Source organism: Leguminivora glycinivorella, chromosome 17 (genome assembly GCF_023078275.1).
Source record: "Leguminivora glycinivorella isolate SPB_JAAS2020 chromosome 17, LegGlyc_1.1, whole genome shotgun sequence".
Taxonomy (NCBI): domain Eukaryota; kingdom Metazoa; phylum Arthropoda; class Insecta; order Lepidoptera; family Tortricidae; genus Leguminivora; species Leguminivora glycinivorella.
This window is the reverse complement of record NC_062987.1, coordinates 9,603,263-9,615,892: the sequence shown is the minus strand read 5'-3', so window position 1 is coordinate 9,615,892 and position 12,630 is coordinate 9,603,263. Positions and strand designations below refer to the sequence as shown.

The 12,630-nt window shown below is 36.9% G+C and overlaps 1 protein-coding gene across 1 annotated transcript in view; it reads left to right on the top strand.

Moving 5' to 3' along the window:
- LOC125235339 overlaps window positions 1-12,630 on the top strand; it is a 129,419-nt gene that overhangs the window by 91,160 nt on the left and 25,629 nt on the right. The window contains exon 7 of the mRNA XM_048141879.1: window positions 10,908-11,088. Within this exon, the coding sequence (XP_047997836.1) occupies window positions 10,908-11,088 (181 nt within the window). The remainder of the gene's footprint in view (window positions 1-10,907; window positions 11,089-12,630) is intronic.

Below are 12,630 nucleotides of genomic sequence, written 5' to 3'. Positions count from 1 at the left end.
GTAATAGCATTTACTAATCAATAAATCCCTTAACCGACATTTAAAATTGGTCACATCGTGTATTGACTTGAGCTCGGTCGGGAGGCAGTTATATAGTTTTACTGCTTGATATAGTACGGAGTGGTGAACAACATTTAATTTTGGAGCTATCAAGTTATCCAAGTCCTTCCTACGTGTGTTCATTCTAGAGATTCTTTTTTCCTCTGTCTCGTATCTATTTAAGTGTTTTACGACACCAGTTAGTAACACTAGAATGTAAAGACAGGGTACTGTAAGAATTTTGAGACGGATGAAGTGTTCTCTACATGACTGCCACCATGGGATGCGGACCATGATTCTAATGGCACGTTTTTGGGCTACAAACGCTTTATTTATATTATATTTGTAGCTTTGACCCCAAAACTTGATGCTATATCGCAACCGAGACTCTATTAATGCGTAATACACAGATGTCAGTTGCCTTAAAGTAACTTCCTCGCGTAAACTCCTTAGCGCATAACAAGCTGAACTAATGCCGTTTTCCAGTGAGCTAAGTTCTTCTCTCCAGTTAAGATCCCTATCTAAATATATACCGAGGAATTTGACACTGTCTTCATCGGCCACAACAGAACCTTCTAGGTTGACATGCAGGGACTCGCTATTCCTAGACGTAGTTCTGAACATCATACATTTAGTCTTGTTCATATTCAAAATTAGGTTATTGCTATTAAACCACGCCTGAAACCTTCTCAGTAATGCATTAACTTTATTGCTCAGTTCTTCTGTGTTAGTTGAGGAAACTATTGCGTTTGTGTCATCCGCAAAAACTAGGGCTCCCGGTCGCGTCCGTGTTTCGTGTACCCGTTGCCGGGTATCCGTTCCCGTGTTACACGAATCCGGATTTCTGGCCCGTTTGGAACGGGTAATTAGGGACCGTGTAATTAAAGTCCGGGTACCCGTGTAGTCCGTGTGTCCGGATCGACGGACTCTAAAAACCCGCGGGTCCGATCCGTTCTCGACGTATAGTGATGCTTGATGATCGTTCGCGTTCTTGGTTCAAGCGAATATGAAAATCAGTTTAAAGAACCAAAAATGATAAAACCTTAATAACTAAAACGAGAAAGGGACAGCGGAGCAATTGTGACTGGGGGACAAATTTTAACTACTCGATTTTTTTCCATGTTTTACATTTTAGGTATTATTATATAGGGCACGCGTTTTCAGTGGCCTAAATTATTATGATGTCAGAAAGCATGAAACTTGGTATGCACATAGCTTTGACGTTCATAAGAATAAATAGAAGTAGAAACACGCCGAGGAGTCAATCTCTTCCCCCACTATTATATCCCATTTTTAGCGTTTTAAAATTTTCACGAAAACTATTAAAGGTTTTGATAAGTAAATATTACGAGTAGGTACTTACCAGAAATATGTCTAGGAGAAGTACCATGAAATTCTCTACAATATTTCCATTTTAAGTATATTACTAACAGTCGGTAGTGCTACCCCTACTCATCCCACTAGTAGTTAAACACAAATATTATGCGGGGGACTTAAGCATAATTTGAAAATGATGAGTTAAAGCTATATACCTTAAAAGACAGTATTGTAGAAAATTTTTATGGAGAATATACTTTTCCTAAATATCGTGATTATAGCTTTCACGGTTTTCATGACAATATAAAAAAAACTGAAGATAATGATATAAAAATGAGGGAAAAGAGGGGAAACATTGACACTTCGGCGTCTGCGTACTTTTATTTTTTTCTGTTAAGTGTTTGTAAGTTATCTATATACATGTCAAGTCTCATGCTTTTTGTCACACCCTATCCGACTAGCTCAAGTTAAGAACCAGGACTATGGATACATATTCACTTCAAAGTGGTTCCCTCCAAAATAACAAAAAAAAAAATACCATTCTTAACTAGGTATTTGTAAAACAGCGCGGCTACATCTAGAACTTTTCAAACAAAAGGTTTGTCCATGTCAAAGGGAAGCCGAGTGTGAGGTTTGAGTGTCATTATTATCAGTAAAAATCACCACGGTTATTGGTTATTGTGCCGCCCACAAGTCATTATTATTACCTTTGTCTTCTCATGCGACGTTAATTCTACTAACTTCTTAGATAAAAACGAATAACTCGATAGTTCAAATACATTTCCTTAATTTGAAAGATATTTATGAAATAAAACTGTGGGAACTAGTGTCACCCGTTGACCAAGGACGCTGTAAAGTGTTCGAAACGTCGGGATGAATAGTAAATTCAGGATACGCGATATAATCCGTTTCCATAGTTATGTATTTATATATTTAAGTATGTATATCGTCGCTTAGCACCCATAGTACAAGCTTTGCTTAGTTTGGGGCTAAGTCGATCTGTGTAATGTCCCCAATATTTATTTATTTATTTTACAACTATGAGACATAGATATAACTATACTATAGGTGGTATGGTCCCTATAGTAAGGCACCATGAACATTATAAAACAATCAAGTAATAGAACTAATATAGTATTTTTCACACAAACCAATACCCTGTTTAGACTTCTATTAGTTAACCTAGAGACAAATAAAGTCCATTAAACTCTACTTTTCGCAATTGTCTTAAGCAACTTTATTGAAAAAAAAAACAGTAGACTACTAGTGTGCCTGGCGAATTATGGACCTATAGGAATAGGAATACGTTTGTAATATTTGTATTGAATATCACCATATTATCTAATCTGTACGAGTAGCCTACAACGTAACGGGAACAAGTACAAAAAATATAGTTAACACGTTATTGATCAAAATAAAACGAGTATGTATAAAACCAATTCGTATTCGTTCGCTAAATTAATATAAATTTTAAATTTCACCTATTTTTTAAATACAAACCGGCACGGCAATAAGTCGATCGGTCCGCCGGCCGCCTCGTGTGTTCAATACCCGAACGGTGCCGAAGTCCGTGCGTCCGGCCGTCCGGCCCCGAACGCCGATTCGGCACTACACGCGCGAACGGCACTACACGGGAACGGACTTCGGCGGGTTCGGGTAGTTCGGACGCTTAGCACCGCCGGGGCTAAGGGGCCGGGCGCACGGATCGGCGGGTAGTAACGAATATCCAGAGCCCTAGTAAGCCTAACTTTAATTAATTTCTCAAAAATTTTCGACAGGACTGGCAAGAGCGAAATTGGTCTGTAGTTTTTGGGATCACTCTTCAAATCTTTTTTATAAACCTTTTTTATAAGTATCAATAGTAATATAATATACGCATGCACTAGAATAAGCAGGCTATGCCTACACCAATTTTCACATGCCTAACGGCCGAATGTATTAAGGCTCTGTATCTTCATTTGTAACATCTTATGTACCATATATTCTTGTGAATAAATGAAATCTATCTATCTATCTATCTAAATAATTTTGAAAATATTCGCCTATTTTAGTTTGCGCCCACGATTTTTTACCTAAGTAGGTATAAACATTGCACTTATTTGTAGGTAGGTACTATAATCTCGCGTTCTTCATAAACTCCTATAAATACCTCTATGATGTCTATTTAGTTTTCGGTTTGCGCAGAAGAGTAACTTTAGTATCTGTAGCAGGTAAACCAGCGTGCTCCGTCCGCAGGTCCTACCACGTACTACGTTCGACGTGTTATCTCCCTGTCACACTTAGATACGAAACACAAAGTGGGACAGAGAGGCAACACGTCGAGCGTAGTTCGCGGTAAGCCCTCTGTAAACGTCGGCAACGCTCAGGCCACAACTTCTCTCAAATGTTTGCTCTCCGTCTAATTATGTGCTCACTTGTCAAACTTAGTTGGGTATCCATCGCGGCGGTGTAATCTAGAGCGAAAACAGCGTTACGTAACACTATCTATATCTCGATATTTGAATACAGATTTTGCTGGAGCAGAGCAAATGTTGTTAGAAATGCGAATGTTTTAAAGAAAAGCTGCTATGTAGTAGTAGTAGTAACTCTTTTTTCTACAAAGACACATTAAGACGATACGGTAGGGGTCAATTCTCCATACAAACGCTCTCGACTATTTCCTCCCTGGTTTTTGAAGATAGAGCAATGATTTTTTCAACACAGAAATCCAGCCAATCAAAAATTTCCAAAAACGCCCTTTTTCATTGTGGCGCAAAAAAAGGTGTGATACTCAAGATTGGTAACAATTAACCAAAAAAGCTAAACGGTCCGACATAGATTATTTCATTGTTATGCAGATTCTCAAATTTATAAGTTTTGAAGGAGGAAAGAGTCGAGAGCGGAACCTCGATTGTAAAGATTTTTTGAAATATCTTTTGACTGAGTTGTTCTTAATGGACAATTTTTTTTTCGATAAATCTAGTTAATAACACTTGTATATTTAACTAAAATTCCCAAGTTGAAAGGGGGGCTCCTTTCCATTTTAGTGTTTTCGCTACAGCGCGTATCCTCTTAAAAACATAGCATACCATTGAGAATATTGAGACGTGAAGTACAAAGGCGAACTTATCCCTTTGAGGGATCTCTTTCAGCTTCTATTTAATAAATCAAAATTAAATAAATAGCCGCTATAGCGCTAAACGCCTAGGGTGAACAAAAACCCATTTTGCTGCTCAAATCTGGACGTAGCTTATGTAGCTTACTTAGTTAAAATACTGTTATTAAATGCTTGAACAACGTATCCTAAAAAGCCAACCTTTACAGAGAGGCACGTTCAATAAACATTCAATTTTGTTGCTGGTGTTACCATTGTCAAATCATTTAATATTTGAAAATAAAGTACCTAAGTTTCTCTATCTTTGTCAAACTAGATAGCTACCTTAACGTAGGTATACTTTACCTACCTTATATTTATTTGCAATTCAGTATACCCGACCCAATCGACACAATATAGTCCTCATTCCCAATAAAATATTTGTGCACTAGTGAATCTTTGACCCTTTCGGCCCTAGAGCCCATATGTCTCCCGCCACCTACAGACAATGCTCGTAGGAACAATACCCTCGGGCCCCACTCCATATATCTCAGGAAGTTTAAAGTTAGTGCCTAGGTACCTTGCCAACGACATAATGTATTATTCTTCGTAAGAGTTTCGTATCTAATATCTCCCATATATCTCTTCTGTAGTGGCAATAGAGGAATAAGATAAAATTTAATATTAGAACAGACCCTTTAGCACAACTTGCCTTGTCGCGCGCGAGTAATCGCATCGAGTGCGACTTCAAGTGTGGACTCGCGCGTGACAAGGCAAGTTGTGCTAGAGGGGCAGTTTACAACTTATATTACAAGCAGAAGGAATTGAAAACAGAATACTGATTAATACTTTTGTAATATTTGCTAAAAATGGTGAGCATAACGCCATGGCTTGCGTGGGCGACGGTCGCGCGATGGTCGCGCGACGGCGATGCGCGTCATACGAAATCAAGACTTACCTATCGATATGGAAAGTAGACGATGCGATGAGACGCGACAGCGACGGTCGCGTGACCGTCGCCCACGCAAGATACGGCGTTAGACTCTTCGTTCGTCGCGACATCTATTGACAAGTAGCAGTACTGATAATTTACGCTAGTTGACGCGTAATTGACGCGTGATTGTCGCTAGATGTCACTTAACTATGCCTATACAAATAACACGCATTTACTGATGTATGGAGTTACGTCTTCCCTTTCTTATTCCGCTATGGTAGTGGTGCGACAGAGACAGACTGCGGTTCCATCGGCACGTAGCGTCAACGATTGTCACTTTGGCTAGGCCGGCAGAGTTGCGCGAATCTGCGTATCTACCTATTACGATCGTGTTCCAGAACGTGCTTTTATCGGGAATGTCTTTAGAGATTTTATTTGTTTCGTCGCTTAATGTGTTTCTAAATTACTCTTTCGTGAAGACAATTCGAGATTCGAGTACACGAGTGAGTGTATTAATACTCGTATATTACGGCCCGCCTGGCTTTGCACGGGTATTACTTATACACATACATGTAGGTAAACCTTTTTCTTGAATCACTCTATTGAACAAAAACCGCATCTAAATCCGTTGCGTAATTTCAAAGATCTAAATATATGGATATAAGATAAGGGATACACAGACAGCGGGAAACGACTTTGTTTTCTACTACATAAGAGTGATAACCACTAGTGCAGACATTGGTACATACAATAGTATTTTATGCAACAGGCGTTTAAAGGAGGTCAAAAAAGACGAGTGGCGGGGTAACAATTTGCCGCGAAGCCGAAAATTGTTATTAAGACACCACAAGTATTTTTTGACTCAGTTAAACACCGTTGCATACAATACTTTTTCTACGACCATGCACTTTAGTTTTTAATAGTTTTCTTGAATAACTTTCGTGAAATTCACACTTTTTCCTGTATTTTGACGCAAAGGTTACGCGCGCATTATCGCATATTATCGTTATAACAATGCGTTGCCATGGTTGCAGAACCAAACAAAGCGTTTTCAGTTTTTTCGATATTGCGCGCATGCGCGGAAAGCCGGCGGACGCTGGCTTTGGGGAATAGACTTTTATGTAGGGATTTAAAGATATATGCACGAGCCTGTAAATGACGAATTACAGTTCGGGAGTAGAAAAATTAATAAAATTGTTGGTTTGTAAAGATGTGCCTGTACATTGGGCTATTCGTTATATCAGAAATTAGCATGTAATGCCTTAAGTCATGAATCCACTGTTCAACAAATAAAGTACATAGGTAGTATTTATTTTGTAAAACAAAATGTCGTCCATGCAAATAAGTACGAATATATTATCCTTTGACTACTAAAGATAACCTTGTTGTATTCCATAGTACCATATTGCAGCGAATATATTTTCTTATTTTGTAAATAACTTTGTCTTGTATTGGTAAACTATTTAGAGTAAAGGACGAAAATATTGTGTGTACGCTTAGCTTACGTCTTCTTAAACATTCCATGCTCCAAACTGGAAGCAGGAACTTTATACTGAAAGCTTCGGGAAGTTTTGTTATGAGTTCGTCGTTTTGCTTATTATCATACAGAATAAAAATGTTTTTGCGATGAACGGGGTGCTCGCGTAATCATAACGAAGAGGGTCTGCGAGAAAAATACTTGCATAATGGTCATGTGACATGTCTTACCTAAAGATTATAGTATGAGTAACTAATAGGGAAAAAATCTATAGACGTATTTTTCCGTCCTTAGCTAAACTGTAGGTAAACAGAACTGTTAGCCCGAAGGTTGATAAACGGAAATATAAGAGCCAATAAACTAATATTTTCTTCTAACGTGACAAAGTTTAGGGTGGAAAATAGTTTTAAATGTCCAAATTTTCCAAGTATCGATGGAAGTACTTAACTATATCTATAATTAATCGGTGGTCGAACTCCTGACGCACTTTCTAATAACATAAGGTTAATTATTTGGTAAACGTCAAGTAAACGTCATACGGCGAATTTCGTTCCGCCGAATGTTCATTTCCCAAATTATCATATATTATTGTTTTTTTTTTATTTAGCCTTTTTTTTAAACCAAACTTTCGTGTTGTCGAATGTTTTACTTCGCGTAATATACAACTAGTTGTTTCTTTTAAACCAAATGTATTATTGAACACCAACAATATGTATGGCGTATTTCGAAATGAACTTATGAACTCCTATGAACTTCTAAATTTATTGACAGCAGGGATGCAATTGTTACTTACGTATAAATTTTTTTAAATAGTTAATAAAAATAGTTACCTACTTACTTTTTTTTACAAGAATATTGTTTTATTTATTTTTATTACATTTAAAAAGTTTTTTCCGGTTTTCTCACGGTCAACCTAACACGCTCCTCCTCGCTTCGCTCGTCGTCGCACCTAACTGGACTCTGTAATATATGATTATACTACTGGCAACATAGTCCTTGAACAGAAAAGTGTTACTTTGCTCCCTCCTAACAGGGAAGAAATCTCTCTTTTCCGAATGGGTGGTGTTAAAAATTATTTAAATTGCCTAATGTTTTGTTGCGAAATATTATTCGTCGAAGAGTTTTTTGACCAAGTGAAATATTTGGTAAATGATAAGTCTTCTAAACATTTAGAGTTGGATTATAATAATCTGCTATACAATAATTCTTCCAAATGAAAAGTTGCCATACAAAAAATTGCTAAATGTTAGTTGTCAAAATGAAACTTCGGCGAAACGTTGGTTGGCAAATGAAATTCGGCCAAAAATAGTTCTGCGAAACGGCAGAACACCATGTTAAATATTATTTTATAGTCTTACTGAGCCAATGAAATAAAATTCATATCTTTGTACACACACCTACATTGGGACATAATAATTATAAATTTAATTAAATGAAACTATACAATTTCCTTGTAAAATATACCCCATTATTAAGCATTTTACGTCAAAAATTACATATCTTTCAAAGCTGTGCCTAATGTGGCTACCTAATGATTCTCCGACAATTTTTTAGCCGATTATTGATTCGCCGACAACGATTCGCCGAATGTTATTTAGCCGAATAATCAAACTGTCGCTGTCACTTTTGGTCGAACAACGTTACGTAGAATCTTGGTTCGCATACAGTTCATTTCGCTTCTGTGCAAATTATCTGAATTATTATTGGACATTTTTCATTTAGCTAAGTAATATTTTCGTTTAGGCCACGTTTTGTCGAATAACGTTTCACATTTTATACATTGTTAAAATATTTTCGAATTAATGAATTATCGCTGTTATAAAAAAATTACCCACTTAATAGACACTTTTTTTTCTTAATCAATGTATAATGTGAAAAACATTTCGTTGCGGTAATAATTTACATACACTTGCAACATTATGTTAGAAATAAAAATTTTAAAATTAAAAATTTGGTGAGTTGAAAACAACAATACATAATTTACTAAAATTAATCCTTAGAATCAGAACATGATGATTAATATAAATAAGTAGTTGAAAGAAATGTGAGTTATTCTATAAACAATCTAACAACTACATATTTAAATCTGCAGAACAGTTTGTACGCAAATTCCAGCCAACTCACCAAAAAAAAAAACAAATGATCACTCGACCTATTTATTGTGTTTCGACCAATTTTTTGTCGGCCAATTTTTACAATTACTAAATGATTATTCGACGAAAAGTAAATCGGCGTATCAAATTTCTACTTACCGACTCCGTTTACGAACGAATATTATGCGAAATGAGAATCTTCCAATCGTTATTCGGCCAAAAAAGACGTCGGCGAATCGTTGTCGGCGTACCGAAAATCGGCGTATTTTATTTCGGAATATCAATCGGGCACCGCCTAATGTATATTTCACAATTTTATGACGAAATGAAATAGTTAATTACGATACGAGTGCGATAAAGAGGAAGTTCGAAACGAGTGGTAAATCGACACGAGTTATGAATTTCCTTTTCACACGTGTATTGTACGACGTTTTTCAGTACAGATGGCCCTCCGAAGTTTCGACCTTACAAGAAATGAACGACTTCTAGCACTAGTGCGTAAAGAAAACACCATCTGTACTAAAAATACAATGTCCTAATGAGGAGACACACTCAAAGGCCACACAGAGATGGCGCCACCCTATTAGTCCATTGCACAGATAAGTAATTTCACACGTGAGAGCGAGATGATAATTATTTGTTTTCTCTCTCTCACAAATATGAATGACACTGACATGCCCAGACACTTGCACAGCGGGATAAAATGTCAGTGTGCCTCCTCATTAGGCAAAACTTATACTCATACTCATACTCATACTCATTTATTTATAATATTGTTACATATTACACGTCACAATTGATTTAGGTACATAGTTATTATATGGTATATTAAAATTAAAATTATTATATTAGTATTCGTAGTTTGATATGTCGAAATATGGTAATACATTTTTAAATACAAATCACTTAGCATTCTATAGAATCAAGACAAGCCGCAAAAATGTCTTCTTTTCACAAAGGGATTGTGCCGTAGATGCCAGGAAAGCTTACCGTGAATACCGGTATTTTCATTATCTGTCGCAGGGAAACTGAAACGTCAGACAACAAGAGAATTTAATTAAAAACCTTTGTTTTTTCGCGATCTACTTTGCTTGCTCAGACGGCGCCACGATAAGCAAGTCAGTCGGCTTAATTTGACTTGAATTTTCGTGATAATAGGAGTTCAATCTTTTATGTTTGTAGAATAATAGAATTTATAATTATAATCATATTAACATAATAAGTACTTACTTGAGAATGCAAATATTTTTTGCAGTTTTAAGTCACAATAAAATATACTTAGTGATTTTTTTTTCGGTTATTTGGTCAGTAATTAATCATGTAAGACAGACTTTAAAAAAAAGTATCCTATTCAGGTATATGTATAAGCATTCACGACGTTTTAACATTCTGTTACAAATAATTAGAATTTTCTCGTTGTTTTTTTTTTATTCCAACTTTTTACAACTCGACATTGTAACAAAAGAACAGGGGGGCTACCATGAAGTGCTAAAGCCGTTCAATTTAGGTTGAGAGAGAGGGACGGAGCTATGGAACTGCTATAGCTTCGTCCCTTTCTCTCAACCTAAACTGAACGGTTTTATCACTTCATGGTAACCCACCAGGTCAGGTAAAAATGCTGTTTTTTTTTACTTTTATCATTTTAAACTCAAAGAATATTATTGCAGTAGTGAATGCATAACACAAACGACAGAAGTTGTATCAAAACTACAATTATATACATATTAATTAAATATTAACTTTTAAGTAACCGAAAACGCACTCACATTAACACCTTCCTTAATTTAAAAGAAGCTACCGTAATTTTGAAACTTCTAGGTATGTGTATCTACACATATTTACATCTAGTACATCTGTACTGATATCATTCAGCGGGGAGCGGGAGATCCCATACTGTATTATTACTCTTTATTATACTGTGCTGATGTAAAGGTTGCACCGTAATAAATGAAGTCTCCTATTCTTTGTCCCCAGAATTCTAGTCCGGGCGATCAGCTACACGGTACACGGGCTGATACCAGCGTCATGCGTCTTCGCTGACCGGTACAACCGCGAGGAAGTTGTGCGGTCGCTGGGCAAGGAGGTTAACATCAACCCGCCGCTCATGCTTGGCCAACTGCCCGACACGCCCGAGGAACTGCTGAAGCTGGACCAGGTACATAAACAGCATGTTGCGACCGCTATACCTAATCTTTAGCCGAGTGGCACAAACGCTCACGAAACGAAACGCTCGTAATAAGACATACAAAGGCTTTATTTAATATCGCATTACAATGTTAAAATTAAAATAAGAGGAACTTCTGATGATGGACCAGTTATGTACCAGGTAGGATTAAGTGCAGTCAGTAGCCAGGAAAGTGAATTACAACAGACATATGGGGAGCTGCTTAGAGCTGGATTAGGTATGAATATTGCATTACAGTCAATATTGTGTTCGACGCCCGCTATAGTCATAAACATAAGCTATTGGCACACCTCGGACACTGGCGATCAAATATATGAAAGAGGCGCGTTCCTAGCACACAGTCTAAGCTCGTGTAGGTGAACGCGTACCATGCTTGTATGAGTGACATATGACAGGTCGACTGTTCGCGTTTTTGACAGGCGGTAACTGTGAGGTAACCGAGAGGGGGTGGGCGGCACTTTTAGCGGGGAGCGGGAGTGGCCATACTGTACGATAGTACTCTTTATTATACTGTGCTATTGGTCAAGAAGGTAGACATAGTCTTGAGTAGGTCAAGAAGGTAGACATAAGTGAAATTAGCTTTTATTGTGATCTCGAAAAACGCTTCAAATTACTATTAAGATTGTTACAGTTTTACTAACAGGCGGGGTATACCTATAGTTACAGTATATCAATCAATAGTTTATTTTAGAGATTAATTAATTAATAATTTTTTTATTTTTTATTTCAAATATGTTACACAGTATGACAGTAAAAACCAAAGCACTGAGTAACTAAAAATACATAAGAGCATAAAAAATAAACACATAAAAGTAAGAAACGTCATCTAGATTTAGGTGACAACGTAACGTCGAGGCTTCGTTGCGTCGTTGATAACGCAGAGAGCTCAGAAAATAGTTATTACTTTACTAATTGATCTCTAAGGAGTCTGAGAGTACGGCAATAACTCTTCTTTAATTATATTACCAAGTCATCGTCGATAATGTAAAACAGTAATTTAGATCGATGTACAAGTTTAGATTTGCTAGCATCTGCCGGTGATTTTCCTTTGAAAGGGCGCCTATTATCTCGATTCTCTATTAAATAATTATCTAACCAAATCTATTCTAGTCAATCTACGAGTACCTACCTAAGTTAGATACTGCAGGTACTACATTGTTCATTTTCAGGCAGTAAACGTTAGCATAGATAGGTATACATAAGTGAATTCATAAAATGGTGTGAATTTTGTGTTGAACGCTATTTTTTTCTTATAAAATCCACCACTTTCATGTATTCGTTGAATATCATTATGATCTACTAATACTATTCGACCTACTATCAGTCAGATAAGGAACCAGTTTGATTTATTCGCGTCACAATTAATTAATTATATTAAAGACTTTGACGACCGGTCTGGCGCAGTCGGTAGTGACCCTGCCTGCTTCGCCGCGGTCCTGGGTTCGAATCCCGGTAAGGGCATTTATTTGTGTGATGAGCACAGATATTTGTTCCTGAGTCATGGATGTTTTC